This window comes from Strix uralensis, chromosome 5, assembly GCF_047716275.1.
Source record: "Strix uralensis isolate ZFMK-TIS-50842 chromosome 5, bStrUra1, whole genome shotgun sequence".
NCBI classification, from domain to species: domain Eukaryota; kingdom Metazoa; phylum Chordata; class Aves; order Strigiformes; family Strigidae; genus Strix; species Strix uralensis.
Genome location: NC_133976.1, coordinates 690,619 through 703,986, shown reverse-complemented (window position 1 = coordinate 703,986; position 13,368 = coordinate 690,619). Strand labels below are relative to the sequence as shown.

Below are 13,368 nucleotides of genomic sequence, written 5' to 3'. Positions count from 1 at the left end.
GCCCAGCGTGCCACCTGTGAGGAACTCTGCTGGTTTTAGTGTCTTCCTCTCTCCCAAGGAAAAATGAAAGTCTTTATTATGTGTTGCCTCTGGTAGGATCTCAGAGAGAAACCTTTGTTTTACAGCTGGAGACTCAGTAATGTGAGGTGGAAGCGTCTTGTCATCCCCCATGAGGGATTTATTTTTGTTTAGTTTGATTCTGACCCACCAATTTTATTTGTGGTGGCTTGAATCAACCTTGCACACGCCTTGTGCTGCATCAAGAAATAGCAATTTCTGAATTTAACTTCAGGATTTGGGATACTTTAATGTGCATTATGTTGCAGTGCATAAGAGCACTGTATGTCAGAGTTCTGGGCTTCTTTTCAGAACCTGCCAGTTTAAAGGCAGAAATGCTGTTTCTAAACTTGGTGCTATGAAATTTCTTACAGGAATCTGCCACTAGGGTTTACATCTTTCTTCCCAAATCTCATCAGTCCTTCTTTGGATACCGTGGAAAGCAGAATTATTTCAGGCTTTTCATCCCCTGATTTTTAGATTGCTTCTTTACTACCCAGTGAAGGGGAACCAATGAAAATTCAAAGAAAAGCGACTTAGACTTAGTGTTAGCTGCTTATAGTTTTTTTGTAAGGGGGAAATCTAATGGTTGTAGATTAGTGTCTTTTGTTCTCTTGAATTCATCTGCTTAATACTTCAATTGCAAGTAAAACTCCAGAGCTTTTTCAGTAGTAGTGATGTAAATTCTTACTGCTATGAGTCTTCTTTAGTGGAAATAATAATCAGATTATTTATTTCTGCAGTGGTGTTTCAATGTACCCAATTAGCTTCCTCTTTGTAACTGGCTTAAATTTTATCTAGCATCTTCTGAGCTGGGTGAGGGATCTCTTCCCTCTCAAGATGTGAAGGAGTGCAGGCAGGTTCCTTTGTCCCGTGCCCTGCCTGCGTGAGCAGAGGGCATTCCTGCCGAGCCTCTGCCGGCCTGGCCCCGCGGGTCAGAGCGCTGCGGCACTGGGGAGCTCGGTGTGGCTGGGCTGCGGGGGGCTTCTGACAGTGACCCGGGGATTCCCGGGGCCTCCTTGTGTTGCTACTGGCTGTTTTCTCTCTCCAGGGCAGAAGGTGGAATGAGGCGAGGCAACATGGGCCACCTCACGCGGATAGCCAACGCTGTGGTGCAGAACATGGAGAAGGGCCCCATGCAGACTCAAATTAGTGAGTTCATTAAAGGTACAAGCTCCTTTCTCCATTCCCTTTTTTTTCCCCATGATTAAATAACCCTTGCAGGCCTTTTGGAAAGACTTCTATTGCGTGAGGGTCCCTTTTGTAATGAAAAGAATTTCCAGTTAAATACCACAATTTCCCATAACTTAAAAAAATGTCTAGACCAAATTTGGTTGCTCTTTGTTTTCATACAATTACATTGAAATTGTTGGAGCTGTTTTTGCAACCAGAGACTGAAGGTATCCTTTTTGTGCTAAAGAATGCTGCTTTTCTGCTGGATTTATCTGTGCATTTATAGTGCTTATTTACAGCATTCTAGGGTGGTGTTTGTACGTGGTGTTTCTGTACTTCCTTATTCTTACACCTGTCTGAGAGGAAGAGAGACACCAGAATAAATGATCACAGAGGCCCCACATCTCCGCTTTGTCGGAGATATTCATGTTGCCAGGCTTTGTCCATCGTATCTTCATTGGACTTTATTTTGAGAGCTAGTTCTATCTGACATTTTTGTGTGAGAGGAAATAAGATTTTCCATCTGCATCTGTTAAGCGAAACAAGGAGCACAAATACAACTTGCGTTTCCATTTTTGGCTTTTAATGAGCGTATCAAATGGTGGTAGGTCACTTGGTGTGTTGTCATGTCTACATTAAAATTGAGAAATTATAAATATTTTAGTAAAAACTGCAAGTTTCACAAGTCCTGGTTATTTCTGTTGTTTCACTGGACTGGGTCTGGCTGGGATGGAGATAACTTGATTCGTAGCAACCACGCAGTGCTGTGTTTCGGATCTGTGACTAAAACGCTGTTGATACCACAGCACTGGTTTAGCTCTGGCCGAGCAGCGCTTGCACAGCCCCAAGGCTTCCTCTTTCATCCACTCTGCCCCCATAGCAAGTAGACGGGGGGTGGACAAGAGGCTGGGAGGGGACACAGCCAGGACAGCAGTTCCATGGCACGAACGCAGCAGTAGGACTGGGGGGACAGTCTGTGCGAGGTGGCTCCTGCTCAGACTGGCTGAGCATCGCTTGGTTTGGGTTTTTTTTTTCCCCCTCTTTTCTCCACTTATTAAACTTTCTTCATCTCAACCTGTGAGTTTTTCTTGCTTTTGGTCTTCCAGTTCTCTCCCCCATCCTGCTGTGGGGTGGAGTGAGCGAGCAGCTGGGTGGGTGCTTGCTTGCTGGCTGGGGTCAACCCTCCACAATCACCATGAAAGAAAAGGGGAAAAAAAAGTAGAACGAAAGTCACAAGTATGCTGGTTTTCTGAAAGTTGTAGTGGAAGTCTTGTATCTTTAGCCAACTGTAATTCCACAAGCGAGTTAAGATTGTTAAGACCAGTAATATCTTACTGGTTGGCCTAATGAAAGACGCTCCTTTCTCTGCAGAATTAACCATTTTTAGAAAATCACAAGTAAAATGTAATTCCCTTTGCAGAGCGCTCACATAACGCATGCAGTACTTAGCTCATGTGCAGGTGTATGTGTCTGCTCAAAAACTTCCCGTGGGGCTGAATGACTGGCTTTGATCCCTTCTCACTGAGTTGTGGTAATCTTTCCGGTGACCTTTTTATTACAGAGCTACCCGAAGATTGTAGAGGGAGATGGGAGAGTTTTGTAGAAGAGACGCTGACGGAAACAAACAGGAGAAATACAGTGGATTTGGTGAGAACAGTGATATTGTGCATATTTCAGATAGGTCTGTTATCTTCTGGACTTTCTTTTACTAAAAAAATGTTACAGTGCTGGGGTATTTTCTTCTTGTGCTTGTTTGTATGAAGTAAGCTTACAAGGGCAGAGTGTTTGTAGAAAGCATGTTCCATAGTAGTTCTTCAAGCAGCAGCACCTCTGATACATGTTGGTACACTCTAGTCCCCATTTCTGTGTTACCCTTGGGACAGTTTCTGCCTTCTGAGGAGTCTGGTCTTTGATTGTATGTGTGGAACAAAAGTATTTGAGCTCTCTTAGCTTTCACTTGTGCTTATTTTTGTGTTTCAGGTGAGCACTCACCATCTGCACTCTTCCAGTGAGGATGAAGACATTGAGAGTGCTTTTCCTAATGAACTTTCTCTCCAGCAGGTGAGTTGACAACACACTCTTCACTATTCCCGGGAAGCTCATGTCTCTGATGTGCCCTTAGTCCGTCCTAGTACAGAGCCGCTTCCTAAATTCTTCTCTTAGTGTGTTCAGCTCTTTTGTGTTTTTCCAGAATAGTTACTTACATGGTGTGTCCTCCAGTTGGGAATAAATCTGGCTCAGACCTCATGCAAGTCCCAGATACGTGATGTGCCTCATGTTTCTGTGCGGCACTGCCTGTTTCTTGCTCTTTTGCTGGTTCTCCCCACGCCAAGGGACGGGGTGGTGCTGAGGTTGTAGATCTGCCAGCCAGCGAGGCAGTGTGCATCTCCTACCTGTAGTAGCGCCGGTGCTGATGGAGGAGTTCTGCTTCCTGCTGGACTATGCAAACTTCCATTCAGAACTGAAAGAGCCGTGCTAAACTGTTAGCAGTAAAGAGCAGTAAAAAGCCTTGACTTAGGAAGAAATGGAGGAAATGAAGGGTTCACTTGCATTTAGCAAAGATCTCAGGATCCTCAGAATCTGAGGTAGTTTGCTAAAGGTCCATCAAATATATGGAAGCTGCTTCTCAGGATCAAATATTTATACAAGTTCTTCCAACCTTTTTTGATGCCAAGAACATAAAGAGCATTAGCAGAACATACGAGTTTCAACGTATTTAGTAGGAAGCTACCTGTGGGGAGTAAAAAGACAATCTCAATCTGAACTCTAGTAACAGGTAAAAATGAGCTGAAAAAAGTTTATAGTTATTCTTTTGTCCAAATTAACTGGCTTCGCTGACATTGCAAATACCTTTTCCTCAGCCAATACTTAGAAAGTGCATTAAAAAGGGAAAATGCATTGCCTTTGTAAAAAAAAAAAAAAAAAAAGTTTTGTCTTTTGTTGTGACAGGTATCAACAGAAATATGGACAGGAGCCTGCAGAACTCCTCAGTCAGGAACACGGGTAGTTCGTATCACCCACAGTGGAGTCACGACAAAGTGCAGCTGCAGAGACGCGTGTTTGAATTTCTCAGCTGTAGCTGGAGTGGGCTCCCTACCCGTATTCAGAATTATCGGCCAAACAGGAGAAATGATCTGAAAAAAAAAAAAGGCAACACATAGGAGCAAGTGTGAGATTCTTTTTGGAGGCAGAAGCAACCTTTCTCATAAATAGAGAATGAGGCACAGATGAGTAGGCAGGAACGTGACCAAAGGCGTATCTGGGCAGTTATCTTGGGGCGCAAGCTGGAAAATAGACCCAAGCTGCTGTGGGAAACCAAACATCCTGGTGTGTGGGAGCGTTGTCTCAAAGACAGGGCTAGTAATTTTTCCATTCTCCTCGGTGAATGTCCAGTTGGAGGCAGTGAGCTTCAAAAGTGATTTGCATTAGCAAAAGGTAAGCTAGAGGATAGTAATGAGAGTCATCAGAGGGGTAGAACATGACATAGGAAGGAAAGTTGAAAGAATTCGGTCCACTTGGTCAAGAGAAGACAAGATGACATGGAGACATAGGCCTTGTACTCCAAGAGGGGTTTAGAGCGAGTGAAAAGTACCTTCTTGGTGGGTTTTAAGTTGCAGGAAGGTAAATTTCATATCACCTCAGGGGAAAACAAACAAATGAAAAAAACCCAATACAATATTCTAACAGAATATTGAAGCCAACAAATGGTTTCCTAGAAAAATTTCGTAACTCTCTTTGGAAGAAGTTAAGAGCAGATCAGAGAAGCGTCTGTCCAGGCCTTGCAGAAGTCTGATCCTGCGATGAGAAAGGGGGTTGGAGAAGGTGGTTTCTCAAAGTTTGACAGTTTTCTGTGATATTAATGCTTTTCTAGAACATGTATTTTCAGCCAGCTTAACTGAGTATCTTCGGACACGTTAATGATAGCTCCTCTTGGGTTCCATTGCTCAGGCCTTCTCCGAGTACCAGATCCAGCAGATGACAGCGAACTTCGTGGATCAGTTTGGCTTTAACGACGAGGAGTTTGCAGACCAGGATGACAATATCAAGTAAGTTTATACAACTTCAGGAGGGCTTATGTGTAGCATTTAAGCCTCTTTGCATCTAATCTTTCTTCTTCTGGTTCAGGTTTTAAAATGAAGCTCATGGTATGTCTCCTTTGGTTCGAAACAAAGGACTGATCAATGGCTTGGAGAGCAGCTGACTTTTTTTCTTTTTATAGGAGTACACCCCAATCTCCAAAGACAGTTGTAGAACCAAGGAAAATTACTTCTTCATTCTGACGAGAAACATTTTTAATAAAACACACAATTATTACCCAGCCATATTCTAGAATAAATTTAATTGCACAGAAAGCAAAGCATTAAAGCTAACTCTAGGCGATTATACAGATAGTCTCCAGTGGCATTAAGTCCTTATTGAACTTAGGAGTAGAAAGAATAGTGTTCTGATGAAGTCCATGGAAAAATTTAGCCATTTTCTCTCTTATGAAAAAGGAAACATAGATGAGGCAGGAGCAAATAGCAGTTCAAAGAAGGCAAATATAGGTGGATTTAATGTCATGCAACTTGCTGAATTCAGTGTCCGGAATTGGTGCTGCTTTTACAGAAGAACTCCTGTAATCTAATTAAAACTGCACCTCATCGTCTCACCTTAAAGATTGTCACTGAGGCAGTTACTGGGACTGTAATTAACCTGCTTGTCCATAATGGTTCAGAAGTTGTAGCCATTAAGCATATGTTGACTGACAGAACAGTGCTCCAGGAGGACAACACCCCATGTGTTCCCTGCTCCTGGATTTTGCCCACTCACTTTCACCCTGTGGCGATGTTCAGCTCAACCAAAAGAATCGTTTCTCATCCCGAGTGGCAGGGAGGGCCCGTGGCAGGACCGGCTGCACGTGCCACCCAAGGGTGATCCTTGCAGGCCAGCGAATGCTGGGGCTGCTCTGCAGGGGACTGCAGCACCCTGATGTCCTGGCAGCCAGGAGGCTTTTAGCCCAGAAAGCTCTGGGCACCCCACATAACTCCGACTCTTCGGCTGCCCCAGGGCTGATTTATTGAGGGTTCTTCTGCTGGTTCGGCTCGGACCATATTTTTAGCAACTGTGGGCTCCGTGAAATACCTTAAATGAAACGACAATGCGGCAGTAATTTGGCTACTTCAGATTTGCTTTCGAGTGTGAGTCAAAGTAGAGAGTCGTGAGGTCCTTAGGGTCTTGGGAACTCCATTGAGGTGTCTGCCAAATAGTTGGGTACTGTCTTCTAACATGGAGAAAGATCTTGGAGTCCAGCTTCCCTGTCTTTTTTTCTGACCATTGTAGATGTCAGAACTTTAATAAGGCCAAAAAGTTCCAGGTTCGAATGAGAGTTTAGCTGAACGTGGATTGTTTAGTTCTACATGTTTTTAAAAAAATAAACCATACTTTCAACTTCTATCAGATAGCAGCAAATACTGAACTCATGTGTGTGGGTGGGGGGGAAGAGTTAACTTCTGTGAGGAGCTGCTGAAGGAAACTGATGTCCATTTTAAAATTAACATGAAACTCAACAAAATCTGTAACTGGGGTGTGCTAGGCTTCTCTGTGGTTACAAAAGGAGGGGTGTGCTACAAAACGGTTTTGCGTGGTTGTGCCCTCTCGTCTGGGTTCCAGCTGTTGGAAACTGTTGCAAATAGGAATTTGAATATTTTAAGAAGTATTAATTGTGTTTCAATGTCCTGGTGATTTACATGACAGTATTTTTTACTAACTGAACAGTCATCTTAAAAAAAACAAAAAACCACACTGTTTAAACTTAAAGATATGTAGATATGGTGAAAAAGTACTGCATGGACCCCAAACTGCACTAGTAGGTGGGAGTTTGTTGACCTGTAGCACCCTCTGCTGTTCTTACAAGAGACTCTCTTAGATCTAAATCACAAACTGGGTTATTGAATGATTTTTGGAGTATTTTCATGATGCGTTGGGGATGTTGAGCCACTGGTGCACTAAAGATTCCCCCACGTTAATGTTAGAACAGGCAGGTGCCGTCCCTTCGGGTGTGTCAGGACGTACCCGCCATGCGAAGCCAGTGTCATTCCTGGGTGAACACATAAGACTGGAATCCCAGAGCAGCTGGGTGCAGCTCCTTCTCTTTTTAATTAATTATGAGTTTGGTTTTTTTTCTATGAGATTTGGTCCAGCTGGAGAGACTCATTGAAAAAACTGAAGATAGCCTTTACGCTACATAGGTACCATGAGAGTAGCAAAATAACAGCCAGACATTGCTGTGGTTGCCATGAAGCCCCAAAATACCTTATCAACAAGATAATGACAAAGGTTGTTCATTCAGGTATCGAATCAGACCTAAAACTGAAAATCTGAAATAATCTTTCATCTCAAAGAGAGGAAACCATTGCACATAATATTCAGGGAACAAAGGGCACTGAGTGGCCACATGAAGTGTCTCGGTGGTTTGCTGTCCTCTGGGCTTGTGCTGGGGATGCAAAAAGGCTTTGTTACTCCGTGCTATCACTGAAGTTTCTTTCCCTTCTTTTTGCAGTGCTCCCTTTGACAGGATCGCAGAGATTAACTTCAATATAGATGCAGATGACGATAGTGTAAGTGGGTATTTTGGGATATTGCCAAGGTCACGTTGTCGTTTTGAAAGAAAAAATATTTGGTGTGTTGTGTTGGTCAATGAAAAGGTGTCCGTGTAGCTCCATTAAGGAGCTCAGGGCATTACATGTACCCTCAGAGAATCTCCCTACAGTTTATAGCTTTGGTGAGGACCTTCAGAAGTAGGACTCTATGCTGCAGGACTCTTTCTCTCTCTCTCTCTCTGCAGTGTGAATCTGTTGTCCTTATTTTTACTTTGATAATCTTCCCATACCCAGACTAGGAAAAACTGTAAATAGAGAGGACTGGGTTTCCTCTAAATAGTTCTAAAATGCCACGCTGCGTCTTGCCTTTTCTGTTTTATGGACCTAAATCAATACTTACCAAAGAAGCTGGACGGTGGCTAAAAGATTCCAGGCTCATCTCCTGGACAAAGCTTGTTGTTGTCAATACTGAGGACTTAGGTTTCCTTAGTCTTAAAATACTTTCTTTTTGACTTAAACCATACTACAAAGAGTTTTTCTTCTCTGTTCTGGCTGCTCTAGACTGTGCTCTACAGATACAGAAAATTTGTTTTCTTTTTGAATGTGCCAGCTAAGCCTGCAGCCCCCAATAGCTGGCTATATGCTTATCTTGTTTTTTTTCCTGTGTTTTTGTGTGTGGTAGAATTCTAACGCAGCTGTTGGTTTGGACTTGCACCATCTGCCAGTCCCCACTTAGTCTTTCAATTGAGGGATCCCAGAACGCTCAGACAGACCATTTGTATATTTATACGGACACCTCACTGTACTGGTGCCTGAAAACTCATTTCCAAAATGGAAGGCTGCGTGTTTTGAAAAGGGGTGTGCGCATGAGTTACGTGTCATCCTGTTTGCTTAGAAGCTCCCTGTGGTTCTGTCAGGAGGACGCAGGCACTGAAAGAAACCGTGCTGGGGGTTGTTGGTCCGAGCGGGGCAGTTCACGCACGTGGCGTCGCTTTAGTCTCTGAAGTTCCATGCTGGTCCCTTGGCAAGTGTATTCTGAAGGGAGCTGTTCCCAGCCCCCTTGCACGGTGGCTTTATGCCCCTGTGCGGGGTACAGAGGGAGTCATGAGTTCCCTCCCGCTGCGTTGGCAGCAGCGTGGGCTCAGACAGGGCTCTGTTGCTTTCCTGGGCTGTGGCGGGTGGTTCTGAGCAGACTCTGCTGTGAGTGCTCGGCCGTTGCTTCCTGCACGGCTCGGGACGTGACATGAAAGCACTGCCACCGCCTTCGTGGTGGTAGTTGCCTACAGATGCTGTTCTATCAACTCCTCGTCACTGAAGTTCTTGTTTCTCTCTCCAAAGAATCAATGGAATTTGATTTCTTTTTAATATTATTTTAGCCCAACGCTTCCCTCTTTGAAGCCTGCTGCAATGAGCGGATCCAACAGTTTGATGATAATGAGGAGGAAGAAGATATCTGGGAAGAGAAGGAGATAAGCTATGCAACCCAAGTGAAATCAAGAACACGGTAAGGTGAAAACAAAAGATTGATTTCTTTAAATTTTTTCTTTCCCTTCACTAAATGCTATGAAACTGTACCTTTCAGTTAAGTGCATGCTTAATTGCTTGTTATTTATGTGCTGTGGGGCCTTTTTCTGGCATAAAGCAGAGGGCTTTCCATGTCACGTTCCTGCAAAGAGGTGGTGGTTTGTACTGAATGTGAAACAAAGATCCAATTTGAGGGAATGCAACACCTAATTAAGTCTATTATCAAAGATATTTAAAAAACCCCCACCCTTAGTTTGAAATAGAACTTAAACTTCTTTCCTCATATTTGGAGAGGAGGAGGTTGAAATTGTAAGACTGAGGGTAGCAGACAGAATATTCTTTTTCAAAACGTTAAAAGAAGAAAAATAGTGTTTTGTATGAACGAGTGACCTCATGTGGTGCATCTCTGGCATTGCAAATCACAATTTTTCATCCCTTTGATATAGCTAGTTATTAAATAAAGTTACCTCTGTAATCCTAAGTCTGAGAATGTGATCAAATGAGACAGGAAGGATGGCCAAGACCTTAACGGTTATTTGCCTTGCATCAATAAACTGCACGTCCTGCTCACACCCAGAATTGATACCACCCTGGTACTCCCCTCGTTTGCGACCGTTTTGTCTGCTCCTGTCACTCTCCAGCCCTGAATATGTCACTGCAGCGTATTTCCCATTACAGCTCTGCAGATGTATTTGGACAGGTAAAGCACGTAGGGACATGAGTGGAACTATCTCGAGGAGTGCCTGCTGCTGTCTGAGCTCTGTGTCTTTTGGGGAAATCAGCCCTGTAAAAGCCATTCAGCATCTCTCGGTCAGCTCACAGTTTGTGCTTTCTCCCTGGGGCAGGGAGGAAGCAGGTGAGGGGTGAACTGGCTGCCCGTGAGGGTTTTTCTCATTCCGAGTCGTGTGGTTTAGATTTGGAGCATCGCAGACCTCAGAGAGTTCGTCAAAAAGTGATCTTGAGAATGGAGATCATGATGGCAGCGTGGACTCCGAAGAAGAGGAGGAAACAGAACAGCAGCCACCTCCTTCCTCAGCAAACAACAACAAGAATAATATTTCTGATCAGAAAGACTCTGACTCCTCTGAAGGTAAAGAGTTTAAAACAGCATCATCCCGTTTGAAATGAGATCTGTAATCACCTCTGCAGAACTGCAGTTTGCAAATTGCCAGGTTTCTGTGGCTATTCTGTAATTCCACCTGTGCAGGTGGGAAGTGGGAATTTTTGAAGTGTTAGTGAGGTTGAGCCCTGCCCGGCTTCTTCAGAGTAGCAGCGTGATGCTGCAGCTCTGCTGAGAGCGCCACACAGGTACCAGTACAATACTACTGGCTCTTCTAGTACAAATACTGATGAGCAGTGGAGCAGTGGAGGGTTATGACATTCAGTCCTTACATTCTCTTACAAGAATTTTACGCAGACCCTTGCCAGGTATCTCATACTCCGTGTATCTGCCTTTTCTGCCAAGCTGCCTTTCTAGTTTTAGGTAGCAGGTTATAAATCCATTCTTACAGTGCCTGGAGGAAGACCACAGAGGGACGGGGTTTTCCCAGATCCCAGTGCAAATAGTGCTGTGTAAGTTCACGAGACACACAGTGTTGTCAGCAGAACAAATTCAGCCGCCTGAAACAAAGGGACAAAAATGTTAACGTTCATTCCTTGTTTGGTGCAAGCGTTTTCAGTTCAAAAATGTTTCTTTTTCTAGGGGATGTCTTTGTACTGTAACTGTGAGCATAATGCATTCCAGAAATCAGCTCTCTACACCCATTTGGTAGTGTCAGATGTTTTCAGTTCTTGTTAGGAAGAACCATTATAAAAAACACGAATGGCAACCCGTGGATAGTGTACGTCAGTTCAGTTACCCTTCCAGAGACCTTGGTTCAGTTTTTGAATGAGTGTAGACTTGGGGGATCTCTCCTACTCTCAGCTTTGTTGCCTGCAAATCAGTTTGCAGAACAGACCTCTGCAATCCTTTCTCTTTCTTGAGAAAAAGTAATGAAAAATGCTTTTTAAAAACCTGTGATTTTTAGGAATAGAAGTATCCTCTAATGAATGGGGAGTAGGCTGGGACTGTAAAAATCAAAATTATGTTCTTAGTTTTGCTGAAGATCACTTCTGTGATGTTAAACATTTTAATCCATGTATCAATTCCTTAACTGTAATTGCCAAAATTAAACAGTTAATGATTGAAATGGTTGAAAGCCATGCCACTTAGCTTTTGACAGGAAGGTAAGGTACTGGGAGTTCAGCTGAAAATCACTGGCTCAAAGAATGAAGATGTTCATCATGTCATTTTTCTGAACTGATGCGTCTCTCTTGTGGATAACATTCATATTTATCAGAAGAGGGATTTTCGAGCTGGTTGTCTCTAACCCAGGAGACAGGCAGCTTCCTGTAGATTCCGAAGGAGTGCCAGCGATGGTCTGTCTGCTTTTGTCTCTGGGATCACGTTGGAGTGTTTCTGGGATGGCCGGAGGTTCTGCAGACTCGTATTCCACCAGTCGGTTGTTCTGCCTCCAGGGTCTGGGTGGACAGCGGTGTTCGAGCCCGTGAACTCGAAGCCCCCCACGCCCTGTGTCGCCATGGACGTTGGCTCGAGCGTTTGGGACTCAGCGGCCCCGGAGAACACCACGCCGGAGGAGAAGGGGTGGGCAAAGTTTACAGACTTCCAGCCTTTCTGTTGGTAAGAGGCACACATTCCTTCCATTTCTCTGTAAGTTTTGAATGAAAGAATATTTGAAATATGGTTTGATGGAGTGCATTGACTATAATCTTTTCTTCTTCCCTTTCCCTTCCCCTTGCTACCCCTTTTATTTTTTAATATTGGCTGAGTTTTCTGGATCAGGGCTTCAGACTTCCCTCTGCCTCCCAGTGCTTCTAACCCATGTTAGCATTCATGTCTCATGATACAGGAGTACTTCATGTGTCATCACTGCTGCTACACTAGGAGTATAAAATCAGTAAATGAACATGTTTTTTAGAAGTCACAAGTATTTATGTAAAGAAAGAGTAAGCCCTAATGATGTAAGGGATAATATAGTAGCCCTCATGGTATAGGGGATAATGTAATAATTATATATATTTTCTATGTCCCCATTGTAATAATGGAGATATTTGGAAGCACAGCCAAGATACCTGTACTTCATTCTCAAGGCTTTTTCCCCCCTGCTTTAGCTCAGAATCGGGTCCACGATGCAGTTCTCCTGTCGACACAGAAAGCAATGATTCAGATGGAAATCCGAAGCAGAGTCAGGACAAGAACTGTAAGTGAGAATGTTCCAAGACAACACAGATGCATTATTGAAGCTGTTTGAAATCTTGCATAGCGTACCAAGCCTACGAGGGAGAATTCCCTCCAGTGTCATCTCCCTTATCTTACTTGAAGTCTCTCTTTTGTACAGAGATCAATCTATTAAAGTAGTAACTCAGAAATCCTGATGTTTGTTGGGATAATATTATTCAGCAAGAAAAGGATGAAATTTAAGTTAGCGAGAGTTGATGTCACAGAGACAGTTCATTTGTAAACTGTTCACAAGTCCTATTTTAACTGTATGCTTGAGTATAAAATTACTTGGCAAAAATTAAAAGGATAGGGTAAGTTAGACTGTGGGTAATTGTGCCGAGCCAGTTGGTTAACTTCAGTCTGATTTCTTTCCTTTCTCCTTTCTGAGCAAGGAAAAATAAAATTTAACGAAGGACTTTGATAGAACTAAATTAAACTTGTGTCTGTAGTAACCACTGAAGGGGGGGTGATACTGGAAGGGAGAGCACGGTACCTTTGTCTGCCCCGTGTGTGCTCTGGGAGCTGGAGATGCAGTTCAGGAGAGCTCAGGCGGTCTGTGGGGACGGTGTTGCGTGCGCACGTTGTTTGTGTGCCCACTGCTGTCGGGCGCTGGGCCTTACACCAGGAGGGTTGACGGGTACCAACCTGGGGAAGAAAAACACTTTCTGAGACTGCAACACTTCTTTACCGCTTCCACGAGAGGCTTTTTCCTTGCCAGGCACGCACCTGGAATCCAAACCAGTGAACACCTCAAAA

General features: G+C 43.7%; 1 protein-coding gene across 7 annotated transcripts in view; it reads left to right on the top strand.

Annotated features, from left to right (window-relative positions):
* Nucleotides 1–13,368, top strand: part of PPP6R2 (protein phosphatase 6 regulatory subunit 2) — a 125,644-nt gene that overhangs the window by 83,890 nt on the left and 28,386 nt on the right. For all 7 annotated transcript variants that reach the window (XM_074869578.1, XM_074869583.1, XM_074869582.1 and 4 more), the window contains 9 exons: nt 1,109–1,224; nt 2,792–2,877; nt 3,211–3,291; nt 5,179–5,276; nt 7,769–7,826; nt 9,185–9,312; nt 10,247–10,422; nt 11,850–12,012; nt 12,504–12,592. In XM_074869578.1, coding sequence (XP_074725679.1) covers nt 1,109–1,224; nt 2,792–2,877; nt 3,211–3,291; nt 5,179–5,276; nt 7,769–7,826; nt 9,185–9,312; nt 10,247–10,422; nt 11,850–12,012; nt 12,504–12,592 — 995 coding nt within the window. The remainder of the gene's footprint in view (nt 1–1,108; nt 1,225–2,791; nt 2,878–3,210; nt 3,292–5,178; nt 5,277–7,768; nt 7,827–9,184; nt 9,313–10,246; nt 10,423–11,849; nt 12,013–12,503; nt 12,593–13,368) is intronic.